We start from the raw sequence: 24,271 nt of genomic DNA, 5'->3' as shown, positions 1-24,271 counted from the left end.
GTTTGGGTTTCAATTTCCTTCTCCAGGGGATCTTCCCAACCCAGGGATCAAACCCTTGTCTCCTCCATTGAAAGGTGGCTTCTTTACCACTGAGCCACCAGGGAAGCCTAGTGTATAGTGAATGTTTAATAAATATTTGTTGAGTGGTTTAAGAGTGAGTGAACAAGACTCGGAAATATTTGTGTCAGGCTATTGGGAAAAGATGGTGGGGATAGGGTGGCCGGGACAGACAGGATTTTAAGAGAGCCAGTCATGAAAATTATAATCACATTTTTTTTTGCTAAAAATAGAGTTATGATGCTTTGGTATAGCAAGTAACAGAAAAATACCATTTTAAATTGGAGATAGGATGGGCTCTGGGTACAGTATAATTCAGGGCCCAGTGACATCATGAAGGACCCAGGTTATTTTCATTTCTCCACTTGGCTATCCTAGGCATCCTTTCTTCCAAGGTAATCATCCTGGTGTCACTGCCAGTGACACTAGCTACATGATCCTTTTCATGTCAAACAGAAAAAAAGCTTTTTTCAGTAAACTGTGAGGCCTTCCTTTCAGTGTTTTTAGGTCAGTTTGGTCACAGGCACACACTTTAACCAAAAGGGATGCAAGGGAGCCATGCATCCATGGGCTTAGACTGCTCAGCATCTACCCCTGTAAATGGGATTTGACTGAATGAGCCATGAAGAACTAAATGAACAGGAATTTGTTAGAAAGGAAGAAGAAGGTAGAGATTGAATGCTGAGTATGCCACCAGCAGTGGAGCAGATAGAACTCGATTTGCAAGAGCCACAATCTCTAAAAGTCTAGTCCAGTAGGAAAGAGCATGGCAAACAGTAGGATTTCCAAAGCTCTGGTGGACCCAGTGAAGGGAACAAGGGAGACGTACTTAGGCCAGAGGCTGGAAAACTTTTTCTCTAAAGGACCAGATGGTAAATATTTTAAGCTTTGCCAGCCATACAGTCTCTGTTGCAACTAGGAACTCTGCCACTGTAGCATGGAAGCAGCCATAGCCAACATATAGACAAATGTGCCTGGCTGTGCCCTAATAAAAATTTATTTACAAAACCAGGCAGCAGGCCATATTTGGCCTGCAGGTTATAGTTTGCCTATTTTTGGCCTAGACTGTGGATACCATCTGCCTAATTATCCTCACTATTAGAAAAACAGCTGAGAAATCATGCTTTCTTGAAGTTGGGTTGGTATTTTCATTCTTCTATATATCTTTATTATTCAAGGATACTGGTTGATTCTTCTCTAAGCTTGAAGATTAAATTTATAGATATCTAATATTTATTGGGCACCTACTATATGTCAGGCCCATTTGTATTTTACTCTTTGTCTAATTGCTTTCTTGCTGCTTTCAAGATTTTCTGTTCATCATTGGCTTTTAACAGTTTGCCTCTGATGTGTGCAGGTGTGAATCTCTTTTGAGTTTATTTTACTTGGAATTTTTTGAGCTGGTTTGATGTACAGACTAATGTTTTTCATAAAACTTGAGACTTTTAGGCCATTATTATTTTTATTTTTCTGCCCATTTTTCTCTACTCTTGCTGGTACGCCCATCACATATATGTATGTCAGTGAATTTAATAGTGTCTATAGGACTCTCAGACTCTATTTTTCTTCACTTTTCTTTCTTCTCTGTTCTGCAGACTCGATAATCTCTACTGAGCTATCATCAGGTTCACTGATTCTTCTTTTGCTAGCTCAGATAGGCGGTTGGCCCCTCTATTGACTCTGTCACTTGTACTATCGTATTTTAAATTCCAGATGTCTATTAAGCTTTTAATTTCTGTCTCTTTGTTGCTATTCTCTATTTGAATAAATCATTGGCATCATATTTTCTTTTAATTAAAAAAGTTTTCCTTTAGTTTAAAAAAATATAATAGGTGCTTTAAAGTCTGATAAATCCAACATCTGGGCCCCATAAAGAAAGCTTCTATTTTCTACTTTTTTCCTGTGTATGGATCACATTTTTCTTTTACTTTGCACGTCTGATAATCTTTTTACTAAAAACTGGACATTTTAGATAATACATTGTAATGACACTGGTTTTGGTCCCCTCCACCTTCCAGAAGTATATTTTGTTTAATTTTGTCTCTCACCAAAAAACCCTATTCAGTGATACAATGTGTAACTCACCCAGGAAAAAAAAAAAAAACTCTGAGACACAGTTCCCTTATGGGAGCTAATTTTTCCTAGTTTTGGCACATAGTCCAAATGAGTACACCTAAAAGAGGCATGATATATAATGACACTTTGGTCAGTGTAGAAATAATGAATTGGCTGAGAAGGTCTAACTAAGCCTATAGGATAGTGATAAACTCCATAAAATCCTCTACAGTATACTAATATAAACTACTAGGATGTTCAAGGAATCCGAGAGCTCAAAATATTTATTTATTTATTTATTTTTGGCTGTACTGAATATTTGCGTCTGCGTATGATGGCGCCCTACTCCAGTACTCTTGCCTAGAAAATCCCATGGACAGAGGAGCCTGGTAGGCTGCAGTCCATGGGGTCACTAGGAGTTGGACACGACTGAGCGACTTCACTTTCACTTTTCATGCATTGGAGAAGGAAATGGCAATCCACTCCAGTGTTCTTGCCTGGAGAATCCCAGGGACGGAGGAGCCTGGTGGGCTGCCATCTATGGGGTGGCACAGAGTCGGACACGACTGAAGTGACTTAGCAGCAGCAGCGGGATGGGCTTTCTCTAGTTGCCATGGGGCTACTTTCCAGTTGCACTGCAAGGGCCTCCCATTGCTGTGGCTTCTCTTGTCATGCAGCACAGGCTCTAGGTGTGTGGGCTCAGTAGCTGTGAAACATGGGCTTAATTGTTCTGCAGCATGTGGGACCTTCCCAGACCAAAGATTGATTCAGTGTCCCCTGCACATCAAGGTGGATTTTTTAACCACTGGACCACCAGAGAAGCCCCTCAAAATATTAATATATAATTTTCTGTCCAATATTGCATAGTTAAAGTATATGTTATCATTTCCCTTTTGTCTGCAAGAAAATTGGACCTAAACCTGACATTCCTTGTTCACAACAATTTTATGAAATATTTTAAAAATTCCCCTTGTCATTTAAGTAATATTAAATTAAAAATGAAAGCTATAATAAAAAAATAGTGGTTGATACAAAGGTGAGCCATGTGATTTCTGAGATCTCATTTAGGGCTAACTTACAGACAGACTAATAGATTTACAAGTCAGCAAAGTTAGAATTGAAATAAAAGTACATCCCAAGTCTTCACTTTCTGGGCAGATGCCAGAATGTTCAGTGCCCTGGCCAGACTTTAGTATTGCCCAAGAACGAAGTTTATGCCAAGAAAATGTTCCCCTGAATATTTGTTACATGAAATTAAATGTCCAAGATGAGGATTATATATGAAAAACAAACAAGGAAGTAATTTTCCTCCACTTGACCCTCTAGAGTGGTCCCCTTCCTCATCCCCTCCCTGTCTTCCTTGATGACAGTAGCAGATTAATACAACACCATCTGTTAGTGGTATTTTGGGAATTCACAGAAGCTCAAAACACTATGCCTCATGGATAAGTCCTGCCCTTGTGTAATTTCATCCTGGGCACCAGAGACTGTTCCTTGGCACAGGGTACAGTCTGCTTTCAGCAGAACTGAAGGCTCTGAAAAAGAGAAGGCAAAAACAAACCAAAAAAGTTGCTTCCAAAGGGAATTCGTTATCTGTTAGTGATCTTTTAAACCAGTCCCCTCCCTCTTCTTTTTTTTTACTTTTGGTAATCTTTTATTTAGTAAACTGGGCAGTGGATATGGCTCTTCATTTTATGCTTTATAAATTTTATATGTCTTAAATGTTGTATGTTACATTTGTTTTTTGTAATTGCAATTTTTAAAAACTTTTATTTTGTATTTAACAAACAGTGTTAGGTTTTGTTTTCGGGTGAACAGTGAAGGGATTCAACCATACACATACATGTATCCATTCTCCTCCAAACTGCCCTCCCATCCAGACTGCCACACAACATTAAGCAGAATTTCCTGTGCCATATAGTAGGCCTTTGTTAAACCAATCCCCCTTTTGCACATCTGTCATCTCACCAAAGGGGATTCTTGGTGAGAAGGCTCAGAAGCTTGCATCAGCAGGAAGATGAGTAAGAGAGGAGTGTGGACTGGGACCCTTGCTGCCAGGATTCAGTGTGCAGGGAAGCACTGTGCCAGCAGGGGACAGCTGCCTTAGCTAGAGCTCCTCCTACGTTGCATGATGAGACTCCTCACAGAAATGAGAACAGCTCAAGGCTGGGTTGCCCAGGCTGAGAGGGTAGGCTATTCAAGAAAGCGATGCTCTCTAGGTGTCCAAGGCGTGGGATTTCCATTTCTGCTTTTTTCATTGGTTTTGTCAATTTGCCCCTCCAGCCCACTTGTTAGACTGTGCATTTGATTAAGCCAAAAGCACCTCTTTTATACAGGGAACTATTAATCTTTCATTAGATGATGAGCCCCTCTATAGAACTTCACATTAGGCTGTGGATATTCTGTGAACATCCTTCAGCTTCTGTTTTCTCATCTGGGAAAGAGAAACCATAATGGCTATAAATGGACTTGTGAGACTTATGTGAGACTTAATAAAAACAACACTTCTTGAAAACTTACAAGCTGTCTAGCTTTGTTTGAAGTGCTTTACATATATGAGATCATTTAGTACTAACAAACAACAGCTCTATGAGGTGGGTGCTGTTGTTATCGCTATTTTAAGACAAGGGAACTGAGCCACAGAAAGGTTGAGAAATATGCCCATGTTCATACAATTAGGAAATGGAAGAGCTAGGTTCAATACCTTTAACCGTCTAGCTCTATAGAGGTTGTAATCATTATGTAACACTGCCTTATCCAGTAGTTAAGACTCTGCTTCCAATGCAGGGGGCATGGGTTTGATCCCTGGTCAGTTCAGTTCAGTTCAGTTGCTCAGTCATGTCCGACTCTTTGCGACTCCATGAATCTCAGCACGCCAGGCCTCTCTGTCCATCACCAACTCCCAGAGTCCACCCAAACCCATGTCCATTGAGTCGGTAATGCCATCCAACCATCTCATCCTCTGTCGTCCCCTTCTCCTCCTGCCCTCAATCTTTCCCAGCATCAGAGTCTTTTCCAATGAGTCAACTCTTTGCATGAGGTAGCCAAAGTACTGGAGTTTCAGCTTTAGCATCATTCCTTCCAAAGAAATCCCAGGGCTGATCTCCTTCAGAATGGACTGGTTGGATCTCCTTGCAGTCCAAGGGACTCTCAAGAGGCTTCTCCAACACCACAGTTCAAAAGCATCAATTCTTCAGCACTCAGCTTTCTTTATAGTCCAACTCTCACATCCATACATGACTACTAGGAAAACTATAGCCTTGACTAGACGGACCTTTGTTGGCAAAGTGATGTCCCTGCTTTTTAATATGCTGTCTAGGTTGGTCATAACTTTCCTTCCAAGGAATAAGCGTCTTTTAATTTCATGGCAAGATGATGCTGTGAAAGTGCTGCACTCAATATGCCAGCAAATTTGGAAAACTCAGCAGTGGCCACAGGATTGGAAAAGGTCAGTTTTCATTCCAATCCCAAAGAAAGGCAATGCCAAAGAATGCTCAAACTACCGCACAATTGCACTCATCTCACACGCTAGTAAAGTAATGCTCAACATTCTCCAAGCCAGGCTTCAGCAATATGTGAACCGTGAACTTCCTGATGTTCAAGCTGGTTTTAGAAAAGGCAGAGGAACCAGAGATCAAATTGCCAACATCTGCTGGATCATGGAAAAAGCAAGAGAGTTCCAGAAAAACATCTATGTCTGCTTTATTGACTATGCCAAAGCCTTTGACTATGTGGATCACAATAAACTGTGGAAAATTCTGAAAGAGATGGGAATACCAGACCACCTGACCTGCCTCTTGAGAAATCTGTATGCAGGTCAGGAAGCAACAGTTAGAACTGAACATGGAACAACAGACTGATTCCAAATAGGAAAAGGAGTATGTCAAGGCTATATATTGTCACCCTGCTTATTTAACTTATATGCAGAGTACATCATGAGAAATGCTGGGCTGGAGGAAGCACAAGTTGGAATCGAGATTGCCGGGAGAAATATCAATAACCTCAGATATGCAGATGACACCACCCTTATGGCAGAAAATGAAGAAGAACTAAAGAGCCTGTTGATGAAAGTGAAAGAGGAGAGTGAAAAAGTTGGCTTAAAGCTCAACGTTCAGAAAACTAAGATCATGGCATCCAGTCCCAGCACTTCATGGGAAATAGATGGGGAAACAGTGGAAGCAGTGTCAGACTTTATTTTTCTGGGCTCCAAAATCACTACAGATGGTGACTGCAGCCATGAAATTAAAAGACGCTTACTCCTTGGAAGGAAAGTTATGACCAACCTAGATAGCATATTCAAAAGCAGAGACATTACTTTGCCAACAAAGGTCCGTCTAGTCAAGGCTATGGTTTTTCCTGTGGTCATGTATGGATGTGAGAGTTGGACTGTGAAGAAGGCTGAGCACCGAAGAATTGATGCTTTTGAACTGTGGTGTTGGAGAAGACTCTTGAGAGTCCCTTGGACTGCAAGGAGATCCAACCAGTCCATTCTGAAGGAGATCAGCCCTGGGATTTCTTTGGAAGGAATGATGCTAAAGCTGAAACTCCAGTACTTTGGCCACCTCATGTGAAGAGTTGACTCATTGGAAAAGACTCTGATGCTGGGAGGGATTGGGGGCAGGAGGAGAAGGGGCCGACAGAGGATGAGATGGCTGGATGGCATCACTGACTCGATGGATGTGAGTCTGAGTGAACTCCGGAAGTTGGTGATGGATAAGGAGGCCTGGTGTGCTGCAATTCATGGGGTTGCAAAGAGTCAGACACGACTGAGTAACTGATCTGGTCTGATCTGAATTTCATGGCTGCAATCACCATCTGCAGTGATTTTGGAGCCCCAAAAATAAAGTCTGACACTGTTTCCACTGTTTCCCCATCTATTTCCCATGAAGTGATGGGACCGGATGTCATGATCTTAGTTTTCTGAACGTTGAGCTTTAAGCCAACTTTTTCACTCTCCTCTTTCACTTTCATCAACAGGCTCTTTAGTTCTTCTTCATTTTCTGCCATAAGGGTGGTGTCATCTGCATATCTGAGGTTATTGATATTTCTCCCGGCAATCTCGATTCCAACTTGTGCTTCCTCCAGCCCAGCATTTCTCATGATGTACTCTGCATATAAGTTAAATAAGCAGGGTGACAATATATAGCCTTGACATACTCCTTTTCCTATTTGGAATCAGTCTGTTGTTCCATGTTCAGTTCTAACTGTTGCTTCCTGACCTGCATACAGATTTCTCAAGAGGCAGGTCAGGTGGTCTGGTATTCCCATCTCTTTCAGAATTTTCCACAGTTTATTGTGATCCACATAGTCAAAGGCTTTGGCATAGTCAATAAAGCAGACATAGATGTTTTTCTGGAACTCTCTTGCTTTTTCCATGATCCAGCAGATGTTGGCAATTTGATCTCTGGTTCCTCTGCCTTTTCTAAAACCAGCTTGAACATCAGGAAGTTCACGGTTCACATATTGCTGAAGCCTGGCTTGGAGAATGTTGAGCATTACTTTACTAGCGTGTGAGATGAGTGCAATTGTGCGGTAGTTTGAGCATTCTTTGGCATTGCCTTTCTTTGGGATTGGAATGAAAACTGACCTTTTCCAATCCTGTGGCCACTGCTGAGTTTTCCAAATTTGCTGGCATATTGAGTGCAGCACTTTCACAGCATCATCTTTCAGGATTTGAAATAGCTCAACTGGAATTCCATCACCTCCACTAGCTTTGTTCATAGTGATGCTTCCTAAGGCCCACTTGACTTCACATTCCAGGATGTCTGGCTCTAGGTGAGTGATCACACCATTGTGATTATCTGGGTCATGAAGATCTTTTTTGTACAGTTCTTCTGTGTATTCTTGCCACAGTCAGGGAACTAAGATTACACATGCTGGGTGGTACAGCCAAAAATAAATAAATAAGTAAAAATAAAAGTATGTATTTAAGGCTTGGCACATAGTAGGCTCCAAATAAATGTAATCTAGCAAGATAATTATAATTACAAGACTGAAAATCTCCTGAATGCAGTGAGATCACCTCATGCTGAGCATCCCTTGACACCTAACAGTCCCTAAACAGTATCTTGCATTTAATAATTGGCCATTATGTATTTGTTTAATTGAATCCATTTTACCAGTGCAATTTATACTTCTTCTCTGTGCCAGGTGCTATTGCTGAGAAGAAGGAAGACACAAAGATGATCTAGACATGAACACATAGTGTGATGCTATTCATCCAGAAAAGATAATATAATAAAATGCTAGACTTCATTAATAGACATATAAAGTATAGGGAAGGTAAAATTGACACCTCCCTGTTTCTCACTACACAAATTCTATCTATCCAAATCTAGGTGGTTCTTGAATATATGCATGTGTATCCATCTCTCTCACTCCTGCCCTAGACCAAGCTGCCATCCTCTCTCCTGGACCGCTGATATGACCGCTTACCTGGTACCCAGCATTTATTTGGTTCCTCACCAATCTGTTTGATCATGTCACCTCATTGCTTTGTTATTAAACCCTTATATGATTTGTTACTTGTAAGATAAAATTCAAGATACAGCATAGGAATACCTGAATATCCAGTCCTGCTGATCACTCCAGCCTTATTTGCACCACTCTGGACTCTAGCCACATTGTTTTTGTTTTTAATATTTATTTCTTAGGCTGTGCTGAGTCTTAAATTCAGCATTAGAAGTCTTCGTTGCAGCATGTGGGGCTCTAGATCCCTGACCAAGGGTTGAACCTGGCCCCTCTGCTTTGGGAGTGAGGAGTTTTAGCCACCGGACCATCAGGGAAGTCCCTAGCCACACTGCTTTCTATAAGTCCTTTGAGTGCACTCTGCTCAGCACCTTCCTCATAGCCTTTTGTATATGTATTTTTTGCATCCAGTTGCAACACAGTTCTATGTCAGCTGTCCACCCAACTCAATCAGCCAGAGCCAAGGCATTGGGACCACATGGCGTGATAATCATGGCTGGAGGGCCCATTTCCATGACTCTCTAGATGTGGAGTGGTGAATGGGAGGGGATGTGTCTCAGAGAAGGGAAATTTTGATCAGCTGAGATGTATATACCAGCCTTCTCTTCAAGGAAGATATTCAGGCAGAGGCAAGGTGACCACCCACCAGGAATGTGATAGAAGGGAGTCCTGTACTCTTAAAAGCTATAACCTGTTGATGTCTGTCATCTCAGCCAAATCAATGAGTCCATCCATTTTTTTGTTCTAAATGAGATACATTTCTGTCTTTTTCATAGCCAAGTAATATCAATGATGTTTAATCAGGATGGAGGCATGATGCTCAGCAAAAAAGGAACCACTGTGAGAGAATGGATATGGCCTTCAAAGGGAAAACTTGACGATCCAGTTGAAATTTGGGTATTATTTTACAATTTATCATTCTTTTGATCATTTTCATTCTGTAGCAGTCATTTAATTTGAGTTTCTAAAATAAACTATTGGGAGTAGGAGGATTAAGAGGTCTGAATTATTCAGTTTAGTGGTCTACACTAGCCAGTTGATCTGATAAATTTTTATTTCAGTTCTTTACTTCACTTGGTCCTTTTTAAAATGGATTTGTCTTTGTTTAGCAGCAGTAGTTTTAAAAAGTTATTATTATAAAAGCATTTCATGCCTACTAAAAAAACATTTTAAAGGGGACAGCCTTTATGCAGGGCCAGAAGACTATTACCAAATGGGACTGTGGGTCTAAGCTTGCTATATTTTATGATTTTTTTAGAAGTCATAAATTCAGGTTTTTTAATGAAATATCCTGATATTTTAAAGTTGGCAATTAGCTTAAACTCTGAGAATACTAAACCAAACATTTCTGAGCTATCAGTCTGAAACTTCTGGGCTAGACTCTCTCTGTTCACATATAGTTACTGCATGTGTGTGTGTGTGTGTGTGTGTGTGTGTGTGTGTGTGCGCATGGACTGCACTTTGCATCCAGGGCAATCGCATATGCTGTGCTGGTGGTGTCCTGCACAGCCAACCTGAGTAGCACCACAGACATATGGAGCTGTGCTGTCCAGTGTGGCAGCCACAGCCACCCGTGGTTATGCAACCCTTGAAATACACTGTGAATGTAGACCACACACAAGATTTCAAAGACTTGATACAATATAGAGAATGTAAAATATCACGAATCATTTTTACACCATTATATACTTAACTGTGAATTCTTGAATATATTTGGCTATAAAATAGTATTAAAATTAATTTCACCTGCCCTTTATTCGTTTTAATGTGACTACTAGAAAATTTTAAATTACTTATGTGGGTCATATTGTATTTCTACTGGACAGGCATGAAAAGTACCTCCAGGTCTGTCCTACACAATTTACAAAATCCGTGGTATCATCCTATATATACTATTTAGACAGTTATTTTAAAAGAGGTCTGCTCAGTTCTAGAAAGTTAGGGAAGTAAAGAGCAGGTAAAGAAACTGTACCAGGTAAGCCTGTATGTGAAAGCTTCCTGACACTCAGGAATCAGGGTTTCCTTACTCTTTTTTTCTAAAAACTCAGGGTTGCAATGGGATAGATTATTCAATTCAAATTACTCCAGCTGGCAGCCTTCAGGAAACAAGGGAGTATAACTTGTAACCAAATACAAGTCCTTGCATGCTTAATACAGCTGACTCAATAAGGACACTTCATCTGTAGCAAGCCTTTTAAATTTGCTCTACAAATCTGCAGATATTCATTTGAGCTTTAAGTTGTTCATTTGTCATTAGTTTTCCATTCTCACTTATAAAATACCTCCAACTTTAATAAGTTTGACAATAATATTAAGGCTCATAAAACTTCTAAGGACTTGGCAGGCATAAAGTACTTTTCTCAACATCAAGGGCATCAGTTGTTACCAAGTGCGTCTTTTCGGTGAGATCGTCTGTGTCTCAGATTAGAATTAGGGCTCAGAAGTACTTGTAAACCGACCCAGCATTTTTGCAATTGAAAACGAATCTTTCTCTATAAGACATAATTACATTAATTCCAAATAATTTCTCCCCACTTCTCTTTCTTCTGTCAATAAATCAAGCACCAATGAATTGGCAGTACCAAAACCTACACCTCACTTCTGACTTCATGGAATTAGACTGAAGCTGTTTGTGAATACTGGTCTGAAATTTCCTTCTGTGCATCATGTAAATGTCTATGATTTCCACCTGAATTATGAGAATGAGAATTCTGGGCAGGAATGAACAATCCTTTCTATTGCCCCTAGGTGAATAAGTTCATTACCGTGAAGATTTCTGGGCGCTTTGCCATCACCTTGATCTACAAATGGCACCCCCAAAGTATAAGTCTGTCTCTGGCGCCCGTGAAATGCAAACCTTTTCCTCCACAGTTACCTGAGGCGGTAGGTCCAGCAGTTTCATTAATCGTCTTCATGTTATCACCTCAGCACAGACCAGAGCAGAACAGTATTGACTCAGTTTAGTATTGCCCGGTGATTTCTATTAATCAATAAGGATTTTGGCATCTTGGCTAGTTAAAAATCCTTCCATGACTGTTCATTGACCTCATCTGAGAAATAACTGAAAGTTTGAGATGGGGAGAAGTTAGAATGGTAGAAGTAGGAGTAAGAAGAACACTTCGTTTCTTCTAAGGCCGTGATTCCTGAGCTTTGGAGAATTAATTTCTGGTGTCCTAATCAGTTGCATCAGCTTGCATTTATATAATCTATGATTTCTTTAAAATGGTGTGACACTTGTTTTTTCTAAAGTGAAATATAGTAAGTCAATTTAAGTTCACTTTTTTAAAGCATATAAACATTCCAAAGGAACTTGGAGATGTTAGAGCATTGTTAAATCTATGGCTCAGAATAACTTAACCATTTCGCAATTGCACAAAATCTCTGTTGAGGAATTTTAGGTTAAAGCTTTTGTTTCTCAAGAGGTGAGATAAAACATTACTATCTCCAATTTCATGTAGTTAAGCAGTGAGCTAGCTTGATTGATTTTGATCAAAACTTTTGACACTTTTTCAATTTTTGAGTGCATTTGTGTTAATGGTACACATATTACAGCACATGTATGAACACATATAAAATATCTTTATTTTTAGGGACAGGCATCAAAACTATGTTACTATGTTACTCATGGTAATAAAATTACCATGGTTATTTCACATATGCTTAAGCTTTATAAATTTTGCATAAATAGTGTCTTTATGTCAAGTTTCTTGCCTCCCTGGGTTTTATGAGCCACGTCACCTGAAAACAGCTTACAATCTCTCTCAGTCACTCCACGATGTCAATACTATGTCCGAAGAAGCCAGGAAGCTATTCAAGGCCTACAAAGTGAAGTGCAAGCAAATGAAATGCATAACACAGAACAAAGATGTAAGTGCAAAATAGTCACTATTTTAATATTTCAGGCAAATAATGACATTGGTTTTCATATTATTCTAGTGTTATTTTTCTCTTCCGATGTAGTCTTAGAAAAAGAGCCAAAGAATTCAGCTATTGAACATAGATAGGCCCATTTATCTGGAAGGAGCGTATGCTGACTCATTTATTTGTATTTAACTTTTTTTTTTTTAACTTTTGTTAACTTTGTATTTAACTTTTTAAAAAAAAATCTTAACCGTTTTTAAATGTGCATTTCAGTGGCGTAAGTACATTCACATTGTTGTGCAACCTTGTCATCACCACCATCCATCTCCAGAACTTTTTCATTTTGCCAAACTGAAACTATGTACCCATTAAACAATCCCCCCTTTCTCCCCTCTCCCAGCCTCTGCCAGCTGCCATTCTACTTTCTATTTCTATGACTTCAGTTCAGCTGCTCAGCCATGTCTGACTCTTTGTGACCTCATGGACTACAGCATGCCAGGCTTCCCTGTCCATCACCAGCTCCCAGAGCCTACTCAAACTCATGTCCATCGAGTTGGTGATGCCATCCGATCATCTCATCCTTTGTTGTCGCCTTTTCCTCCTGCCTTCAATCTTTCCTAGCATCAGGGTCTTTTCCAATGAGTCAGTTCTTCGTATCAAGTGGCCAAAGTATTGGAGTTTCAGCTTCAGCATCAGTCCTTCCAATGTATATTCAGGACTGATTTCCTTGAGGATTGACTGGTTTGATTTCATTACAATCCAAGGGACTCTCAAGAGTCTTCTCCAATATCACAGTTCAAAAGCATCAATTCTTGGTGCTCAGCTTTCTTTATAGTCCAACTCTCACATCCATACATGACTACTGGAAAAACCAGAGCCTTGACTAGATGGACTTTTATTGGCAAAGTAATGTCTCTGCTTTTTAGTATGCTGTCTAGGTTGCTCATAGCTTTTCTTCGAAGGAGCAAGCATCTTTTAATTTCATGGCTGCAGTCACCATATGCAATGATTTTGGAGCCCAAAAAAGTAAAGTCTCTCACTGTTTTCATTATTTTCCCATCTATTTGCCATGAAGTGATGGGACTGGATGTCATGATCTTCGTTTTTTGAATGTTGAGTTTTAAAGCCAACTTTTTCACTCTCCTCTTTCACTTTCATCAAGAGGCTCTTTAGTTCTTCTTCACTTTCTGCCATAAGGGTGGTGTCGTCTGCATATCTGAGGTTATTGATATTTCTCCTGACAATCTTGATTCTAGCTTGTGCTTCATCCAGCCCAGCATTTTGCATGATGTACTCTGCATATAAGTTAAATTAGCAGGGTGACAATATACCGCCTTGATGTACTCCTTTCCCAATTTGGAACCAGTCTGTTGTTCCATGTCCGATTCTAACTGTTGCTTCCTGACCTGCATACAGATTTCTCAAGAGGCAGGAGGCATATATCTCTATGACTTAGATTACTCTAGGTACCTCATATAAGTGGATTTATGCAGTGTTTGTCCTTTTGTAACTGTCTAAGAAGGCAATGGCAACCTACTCCAGTACTCTTGCCTGGAAAATCCCATAGACGGAGGAGTCTGGAAGGCTGCAGTCCATAGGGTCACTGAGGGTCGAACACGACTGAGCGACTTCACTTTCACTTTTCACTTGCATGTATTGGAGAAGGAAATGGCAAGCCACTCCAGTGTTCTTGCCTGGAGAATCCTAGGGATGGGGGAGCCTGGTGGGCCGCCGTCTACGGGGCCGCACAGAGTCGGACACGACTGAAGCGACTTAGCAGCAGCCCCAGCAAGTTCACTTAATGTCCTCAAAGTCTCTCCTTGTTGTGTCATGTGTGTCAGAATTCCACCCTTTTTAAGGCTGAATAATATTCCATATGCCATATTTTATCTATTCATCTGTCGGTAGACACTTGGATTATTTCCATACTTTAGCTATTATGAATAATGCTGCAATGAATAATGGTGTTCAAATCTCTCTTCAAGTTCCTGCTTTCAATTTTTTTAGATATATTCCCAGAAGTGGAATTGTTGGATCATATGATAATTCTATTTTTAAGTATTTGAGGAATTACCCTACAGTTTCCCACAGCTGTTGCACTATGTTCCGTTCCTACCACCAGTATACAAGTGTTCCAATTTCTCTGTATATCCTCACCACCACTTTTTCTTTTAAGAAAAAAAATAGTTGCCATCCTAATGGGCGGTTATATTTAACTTTTTAAAAATCAACTTTATTGAAAAATTATTTATTTACAGTAAAATCATGCACTTTAAGTTTATACCTGATGAGTTTTGACAAATGTATAACCTGTGTAACCACCACCATCACAATTAAGATATAATTTCTAACACACCTAAAGGTTCCCATGTGCCCCTTTCCAGTCAGTTCTCCCTGTTCCTGGCCGAAGATAGTCAGTTCTTTCTGTCACTGTTAATTAGATATGTATTTCTAGTGTTTCACGTAGGGAGAGTCGTTCACACAAGAACCAGTAGGCACTCTTTTCCTTCTGGCTACTTTTGATCAGTTTAATGTATCTGAGAGTCATCCACGTTACTGTATATATCTGTTTCTCCCTTTGTATGGGCGAGTGGTATTGTCTTGTATGGGCATACCACACTTGACCCTTTCACCAGGTGGACATTTGAGTGGACCATTTGAATGTCCTTTCACCAGTGGACATTCATTTTCAGTGTTTGGCTATTATGATTAAAGCCAAAATAAACATTTGTATGCACATTTAAAAAAATTATCTTCCCTCATAAAACAATGGTGGAAAAAGATGGTGGTAATTTTGTTTGATATACCTACTCAGTGAAATTTAAAGTTTACAATTTGTTTTCATTTCCAACATTTTTCGAAATTTAGTGTCCATGCAATCCTGCATCTATGAACCCTCGTTTCTAGAGAGAGCACTAAATGGCATTTGGGACCAGATAGCTCTGGTTCAGAGAAGGCAATGGCACCCCCACTCCAGTACTCTTGCCTGGAGAATCCTATGGACGGAGGAGCCTGATGGGCTACAGTCCATGGGGTCACTAAGACTTGGACATGTTTGAGCGACTTCACTTTTACTTTTCAGTTTCATGCATTGGAGAAGGAAATGGCAACCCATTCCAGTATTCTTACCTGGAGAATCCCAGGGACAGAGGAGCCTGTTGGGCTGCCGTCTATGGGGTCGCACAGAGTCGGACACGACTGACACGACTTAGCAGCAGCAGCTCTTGGTTCAGAGAAGGCAATGGCACCCCACTCCAGTACTCTTGCCTGGAAAATCCCATGGACGGAGAAGCCTGGTAGGCTGCAGTCCATGGGGTCGCTAAGAGTCAGACACGACTGAACAACTTCCCTTTCACTTTTCACTTTTCACTTTCATGCATTGGAAAAGGAAATGGCAACCCACTCCAGTGTTCTTGCCTGGAGAATCCCAGGGACAGGGGAGCCTGGTGGGCTGCCATCTATCGGGTCACAGAGTCGGACACGACTGAAGCGACTTAGCAGCAGCAGCAGCAGCTTAGTTATGCAGTACCCCCTAGAATATTTCAAAACACATCCCTTGTCCCTACAAACTATCAATAAGTGCCTGTTATGCCATCAGTCAAAGGCCCATGCACATTTCTGAATGTCCAAAAGGAAAATGTATTCACTTGGGTTGAGAACTTTTCTATACCAATTATCTCTGGGGACATATTTGAGTGTATCATGTGGGGAGATCAGTCATAAGATTACTGCACTAATCTAGCCAAGATATTGTGGACTGGACTAAAGTAGTGAGGATGGAAAATAGATGAGAGTACAAGTTAATTGGGAGACAGAAGTCATAGGACTGTTTTCTGGCTTATGTGTTGAGATGAAGAACAAATCACTAAGGAAGAGTAGGTAGAATAAGGAAAGAAGAGGGCAAGTAAGCCAACACTTAACAGTCTGGTAACCAGGTAGGAGGAGAACCATGTGGACACGATGAGTTCTGTGTCCGTTCCCCTCTCGCTGTAGTGTACTACAGGGGTTGGAAAGCTGAAAACTATTTCCAGACACCCTGGCAGATGGATTTCTGGATTAACATCATCAGTTAGATGCATTAATGTGAAATTTGGAAGATGGAAATAAGGGAAAACCTTCTTCTTGCTTAGGCAAGCAAAATCATGAAGAAATTGGGATTTCCCACAATAGTGCTGCATCATCCAGTCATGGATACTGAGATGTAACTGTGGCAGCTTCTAGGTCCCAAGGATACAGTATCAGTTCACTGCTCCTGAGCCCAACAGCCTGGTGGCAGTTCCCTGAATGCACCTTCCTGATGTGGCAGAGGCCGCAGCCTCCCTGGCCGGTCAGTTTGGTGTTCTGGGAGCAGCTAGCGATTGCCACTTCTGCTCTTTCAGGGATTTTATAACTATATACAAAATAGCTGGAGAGGATTTTATTTCCTGAAATTGAAAACTACGCACAAAATAAAGAGAAAGAGTTTCCAGATGAGGGAGTGGTAACAGAGTGAGCCTTTCAGGGAGGCCAAGCAAATAAGAAGTAAAAAGTACTCATTGGGTTTGTCTCTATGGGGATCAGTAGTGACTTCAACAAGAGCCATTTCAGGGACAGATTGAAGTAGAATCCTGATTACAATAAGTTGAGGAACAGATATCTGAATACTGTACATAGAGATTCTTGTGTTATTGTTGGCATTTGCTTATGCTTTGGATTAGTTTGGTATGAAAGAAGAGGGGTGTTTTAGACCCCAGCTCTCAAAGTTTTCTAGACTGCTTAACTTCTTACATGTCAAACCACTTAAATGCCTCACTCTGCATTGATGAGCTTTCTGATCCCCAGATTGCCATGACAGTGGTCCTCAAATTCTCCTTCTTCCTCACTGTGGCAGACTTAACAGCATCCCCATAGGTTTGGTTCTGTAGTTATTTTGGGAGGAAACAATCTGGCAAGCTTACATTCAGAAGACACGATTTCTTTTCTGTGAACCCCAAACCCTATTTCCCTCTATTTGCTCTGCTACATTCTTCTGAAGTACCTTTCCTTCCCCATAATTTCCACACCTCTGCATCTGATGCCATGTAAGAAGGCCTTTGCTGGTTTCTGTCTCAGATGAAAGTGAAAAGTGAAGTCACTCGGTCGTGTCCGACTCTTTGTGACCCCATGGACTGTAGCCTATCAGGGTCCTCTGTCCATGGGATTCTCCAGGCAAGAACACTGGAGTGGGTTGCCATTTCCTTCTCCAGGGTATCTTCCCAACCCAGGGATTGAACCTGGGTCTCCCTCATTGCGGGTGGACGCTTTACCATCTGAGCCACCAGTGAAGCCCCAGATGGAAGAAGGCAAATCCATGCATTCTGGTCCAGGCCTCTACATCTTCTATCACTGAGTGGGATAATCTTCAGTGTTTAAGTTGTCAAGAGATCTTGGCACTGTTAAACTGGTGATCATTTTTTAGTTATTTAATGTAAAACAATATTTATAAATGATGCTCCTTTTAGTATTTACAAACTGACTGAAATATACTTACAGTCACAGTTTTCCAATATAAGGAATTTACTTTTTTTCCCCATATGCATGGTCTTTAGTTCCTAAGGGAAGTAATATCACAAAAGAAAACCCTCTGGTGTTCATAGAATGTGGTAAGTGCCTGTTAGCGGGGAAGTAGATGACAAAGCAGCATGTACTGTTTGATTCCACTTTTGTTCAAAGAAAAATATATTCTTGGGACTTCCCTGGTGGTCCAAAAGTTAAGACTCCACACTTCTGATGAAGGGGGCGTGGGTTTGATCCCTGATGGGGGAACTAAGATCTCGAATGCCATGCAACCAAAAAAGAAAAGAAAAATATATTCTTATATGTGTATTTTAAAAGACTGCCTATTTTTTGTGTTGAATATATTACTTTAGAAATACGAAAAAATTTTTTGAAATGTGTAAAGGACTCACAAAGGTAAAAACAATATGGATAATACTAACAGAAACCAAATCAGAAAAAAATTATATTTTTAATGTGATGCAGTTCTGAAGGTGTGAGTGCTGTAATTTATATTCACTTCTTTCAGATTTAGGATGAGGACTCCTTCTCCACAGGGCATGAAAAGGCTTCTTGTGCTATATCCTTAATAAAGATGGACATTTATCTCTTGAATTCACAAATAGCACAAAGTAATTATCAGAGTCCCTTTTTGTAACTTCTGAAAACTCCTACAATCAGCAGTTTTCCCTTCCCCTCAAAAATAAATGTTCAAGGTTGTGTGAGCAAGAATCTTCTCAACTGTGACAACTTACTTTTAAAAATCATTATTAAAGATGGATTCTTTGCTTTTTAGATGTTTCATATTTTCTTTGTACTTTATTTCCAAAGAAGAATGCTAAAGTATGCAATTTCAAAGAAGGTTTTTTGTTGTTTCATTTCTTCCTGATAATTTGTTTTCACAGGAATAGTTGATGAGCTAATTTTAGCATACCAAAACACCAACAATTGTAATAAATCTACTATTGAGCAAGGAAGACCTATCACAGCCAAAAATAAATAAATAAATTTTAAAATAATATAAAAAAGATAAAATAAGTAGTATGAATCCAACTGAACCAAAAAAGCCCGGTGAAAAATGAAATAGAAATACAACTTTGTATAACACATAACTTGTAAGTGAATGACATAAAAATGTTGGTAACCTGGAAGTGCCTATTGCTCTTTCTTCCTCTTTTATTTACTTATTTTAATTTTTTTGACTGTGCCAAGTGGCATATGAGATCTTAGTTCCATGACCAGGAATTGAACATGTATCCCCTGTAGTGGAAGTGTGTGTGTGTGTGTGTGTGTGTGTGTGTATGTATGCCTAGTCACTCAGTTGTGTCTAACTCTTTGCAACCTCATAGACTGTAGCCCAAAAGACTCCTCTATCCATGGGATTTTCCAGGCAAGAATACTGGAGTAGGTTGCCATTCCCTTCTTCTGGAGATCGTCTTGACCCAGGGTTTGAATCTAGGTCTCTTGCATTGCAGGCAGATTCTTTACTATCTGAGTCACTAGGGAAACCCCTTTTTCTTCCTCCTTTTTGAATCTGATTCCAAACAGGGATAAGAAGCCAAATAGAAGTCAAGGCACTGAGACTTCCCTGGTGGTGCAGCGGATAGGAATCCACCTGCCAATGCAAGAGACACAGGTTCGATCCCTGGTCTTGGAAGATTCCACAGGCCGGGGAGCAACTAAGCCTGTGCTCCACAACTACTGAGCCCACACTGTAGAGCCTGAGCGCCGCAACTACGGAGCCTGCACGCTGCAGTTACTGAAGCTTGTGTGCCTAGAGCCTGTGCTCCACAAGAGAAGCCACCACAGTGAGAAGCCTGCACACAACAGAAAACAGTACCCACGTGCCACACCTAGAGAAAGCCCGAGGGCAACAAAGACTCAGGGCAACCAATAAATAAATAAATTTTAAAAATAAAAAAAGAAATCAAGGCATCTGTTACTGAAAGTCCTCCTAGGTAGAGGTGGATTGGAGAAGATAGCTCGAACCTGAGGCCAAAGTGGAGTTTCCTAAATCCTTCCCCTAATGGAAAAAAACTAGTAACCCTGTCCATCAAAGCACAAGCTGGGAAATGGGAACAGGGAGTGGAGACACATCTATTGGTGGTTTTGTCACACGGGAATAGCATATGCAGGGCAAACTCACACTACGTATGAGCAAGTGGTCGGCAAGAGCAAACTGTGTTCTGACCCAAATAAGGAAAGGTGGTCCAGTGTGGCAGAGTCTCACCTGCACTTCTTGGCTACTGTGGGAGAAGATATTTAAACGAAAATCTTCTTGTGCCTTCCCTGTTTATTTCAGGGTCTTTCTGTTACTCTGCTTTAACAAAATCTTTTTCATTGTAATCCCAACAATTGTCTGAACAACATATCCTAAAAACTGTTGAAAAGGTGCCGCTTTGGAGAATGTGGTCAGGTTAAGTAACCATCGTCTGCTCTTGCATTAGCTAAATTGTATCCTCCCATGTGAGAGAATGAGGGGATGGAAAAAGGAACAAGACACGCCCACCCTCATGAGATTTCTTGAAGAGAGGATACGAAGGACCCTCCTATGGAAATGTGAGGAGATGAAGTTTTTTTCTTAATAAAAAACTCTGGCCACACTTCCAAGGCAATTAAAGAATGGTCTTTTCCAAAAATGGTGCTGGGAAACTGGATAATCCATATGCAACAGAAGGAAGTTGGATCTGGTCCTTACTTTATATAACTAAATAATAGAGCTAAAAGAAAGAAAAAAACATTGGTGTAAATCTTCATGATATTGGATTAGGCAATAATTTCTTAGATACAACAGCAAAAGCACAAGTGAAAAAAGAAATTAAAAAACAGATCAATTGGACTTGATCAAAATTTAAAATGTTTGTGTTGGAAAAAATATCATCAAGAAAGTAAAAGGCATATTAAAGAATGGAAGAAAATATTTGTAAATCATATATCTGATAAGGGACTTAGAATATAAAGAACGCTTACAACTAAATAATAAAAAGATGAATAAACCAATTTTTTAATTGGAGAAAAGATCTGAATAGACATTTCTTCAAAGAAGACACATAGGATGTGAGGGCGATCTGGTTGCGACATCTGTCACCCCATTGATCGCCAGGGTTGATTCGGCTGATCTGGCTGGCTAGGCGGGTGTCCCCTTCCTCCCTCACCGCTCCATGTGTGTCCCTACCGAAGCTGCGCGCTCGGTCGGTGGAAGAGGACGACCATCCCCGCTAGAGGAGGACCGGTCTTCGGTCAAGGGTATACGAGTAGCTGCGCTCCCCTGCTAGAACCTCCAAACAAGCTCTCAAAGAAGACACATAAATCTATGTCAATTTCATTCTATTAAAAACTTAAAAGAAATTCTCTTTGGTAGTGATTAACCAACTTAGTAAACATGTAATGGGGAGAGGCTTTAAGAAAGCAAGGAATCAATGTGGAGGTTTTTAATACCCAAGAAATTTTTGTAAATAGAAAAATGCAATCACTTTAGTGTTGAAATTAAAACTAATTTTTTTGGAGTGACCATTAAACATCCAGTTTTTGTTAAGTTTAAAAGTCAATAAAAACCTATTTATTCTATTTTAAACTCTACTAAAATAACAACTGTCTCCTTTTTTCTTGATTAATATTTGATTAACTCAAACTGAACTGATTAAACTTCCTTTAACAATGACTTATATACAACTCAATGAATAACAATCCCTTATATATTTTAAAGTGTGTGTATTTTTATGTATTTTGCTCCTAAGTACCTCAAATGCATATTTATACTCAAACAAAATATTCTCTAGTTTTTAACTTTTATAAAGCCAATAAATTAAATTTGGGGAGAATCTCAAATTCTCTTAAATATTCCAATTATAGTTTTGAACTTAGTTAAATTATATTGAACTTTTAAACTTAATAATCACAGGTATAAAATCAGTCAACTCAGTTTAAACTGAAAGCCCAAGAGGAATCTCTCAGATTCTCTAATTTACCAAAATAGCTTTAATATTGTAAGCATAACAAATACACGAGTATCCCAGTGATTCAAAATTGCTTTATACACATTAAAGCTTTGATTTACTTTATTTCCTTATTTAAATTCTAAACTTTTCTGGGGATTATTTATCCAGCATCTCCTTATTTTTGAGGCTGAGGCTCAGGACCTAAGACATGCATTTTTGGGGTAATTTTTATCAAGCTTTCAAATGGGTTCTCTAAGTCCTTTTTAGAGTCATCATGACAAGAGAGTTCAAGTCTGAATCCTTCAGATAAGGTTGTTTTTTTTCCCAGGTTCATCTTTATTGCCTGATTTCTGTAGACCAAATTCCTCAAAACCTCACCGTCTACTTCATTATTCTCCTTATGGGTCTTTGAATTCTCTCCCTTCTTCACATTCTTCTTGTGTTCAGAATATATCTCATATCTTCACCTGTCCCTGTCATAATACACTCAAATTGTGCAAATTACACCTGGATAATGATTTCAGTTATGCATATGTTTTATACATAAATGTTTCTCTAATTCTTTCTCTATTTATGTATACCCTGGTGGCTTAGATGGTAAGGAATCTGCCTGCAATGTAGGAGACCCAAGTTCAAGAAGATCTCCTGGAGAAGGAAATGGCTACTCACTCCAGTATTCTTGCATGGAGTATTCTGTGAAGCCTGGCAGGCTACAGTCCATGGGGTTTCAAAGAGTTGGATACAACTGAGTGACTAATACATAATGGATGTATATAAAACTGCAATGTTAGCAATTTTCCTAGTCACATAAACTCATCCAAACCTAAGTATCTACTCTAATATATCCAAATTCATTGTGAACAGATCATATATACTACTATCTATTTTAAAGTTTAATGCCTTCATTATTTACTTTGAAACTTTCTTCTGCTAAATGACTCAGTATTGCAAGTGGTAAATTTTCTATTTTTGTGCTCAAAACACTCTGGACTTTTGATAACATAGTCTTTGTGCTCTACCCTAGTTCTTCTGAGCTGACTATGAGCTCCTAGAGAACATGGCTTTTTCTTCCCTCATTTTTTGTTGTGCTAGAATATATATAACATAATATTTACCCTATAACATGATATTTACCCTTTAATAATTTTAAAATGTGTAATTCAAGGGAACAGTGTCAAGGGAACAGTATCAGTGTCACATATTCACAAGGGAACATGACATATATGTATAGATAAATAGATAGATATCTTTAGTCCTTGTTTCTTTCCTAGTGCCTGGCCTGTAAATGACACTAGGAAAACGTTTGTTGGACAACCTACTGAATGAATGAATGAGTAAATGAATGATCTGATGTTTGATAATTATATAAATTATCAAACTGCCTCTCTCTTTTTAATAAACATATATAACATTTCTTGTTTTGAAGCCTTCAAGTTTAACAGACTCAGTGGATATAGCTACATTTGATCCAGTAATGGACATAAGCCCTATGTCTGACGTGGTGGCCATTATTAAATTGAGAGGACTACAGACAAAGGCCAAGCATATCCTACTTCAATGGCTTGATCACTACAGATTTGCCTTAGGTCAGTTATAGAATCCGTTGTGTTGTTCCACATAATCCATTTCCATCATTCAGACTTCTAGCAGACTAACATTTAAATGCCTCTTCCTTCCAAGGTTCCCCAAGGGGTGAGTTTGTAAACTGGAAGTGCTGTACACTATAGATCCTTAACACAGATCCAGGTGATCGGCCGTTGTAAGAAAATCAAAGGAGCCAACCTTAATTTTTATTTCCTTCCTTTTTGGAAAAGATAATCTTTTTGGCCAACTTATGTGTTTTCATAAAGGAAGGTGCTTTCATATTCATTTTTTGGATCAGAAAGTACTTTTGCTCCTCAACCATCACCACTCAATCTCTCCACCCAAACCTCTGTCCTTGCTAATGTCTTTTGTTAACTTGCTGTGTTGAAAGGGGCCCATGTCCTCACATTGGCATGTGCTGCTGTAATGGCAACTCACAGCTTGTATTTGGTGACAGTTTCTGATTACCTGTCACTGTTTCAATTCTTGACTGGTGACATAACGCAGTGGATTCTCATTATACATGGTAGTTAGATTCTGTAGCGTCTCTACCAATACTGAATTAGTGATATCAAACTGCCACTCCTGGGGAAACAGAGAGCAAGCTTCTTGAAAGCTTCTGGTCACAATATTTTCAACTGATCAATATATAATCTACATTATATGTGTTTCTGTATAAAGACACCTTATTAAATACATACTGTTGATATATTAAGTGAACCTATGGTCAACAGCTCTATGAACCATGCCTGAACAGTAACACAAGCATTTTATCATGAAGGCACATAGCAACC

General features: G+C 39.6%; 1 protein-coding gene across 2 annotated transcripts in view; it reads left to right on the top strand.

The window, feature by feature from the left end:
* Positions 1–24,271, top strand: part of LOC133247244 (uncharacterized protein C3orf20-like) — a 136,117-nt gene that overhangs the window by 43,730 nt on the left and 68,116 nt on the right. Inside the window, exons 7-10 of one of the 2 annotated variants that reach the window (XM_061415773.1) lie at positions 9,357–9,477; positions 11,329–11,463; positions 12,310–12,447; positions 23,320–23,479. In XM_061415773.1, the coding sequence (XP_061271757.1) occupies positions 9,357–9,477; positions 11,329–11,463; positions 12,310–12,447; positions 23,320–23,479 (554 nt within the window). The remainder of the gene's footprint in view (positions 1–9,356; positions 9,478–11,328; positions 11,464–12,309; positions 12,448–23,319; positions 23,480–24,271) is intronic. The other variant, XM_061415772.1, reaches the window with a different exon arrangement.

The sequence above is a fragment of the Bos javanicus genome, chromosome 5, assembly GCF_032452875.1.
Source record: "Bos javanicus breed banteng chromosome 5, ARS-OSU_banteng_1.0, whole genome shotgun sequence".
In the NCBI taxonomy this organism is placed as follows: domain Eukaryota; kingdom Metazoa; phylum Chordata; class Mammalia; order Artiodactyla; family Bovidae; genus Bos; species Bos javanicus.
Note: the sequence above shows the minus strand (reverse complement) of the source record. Positions and strands in the feature narration are given on the sequence as shown.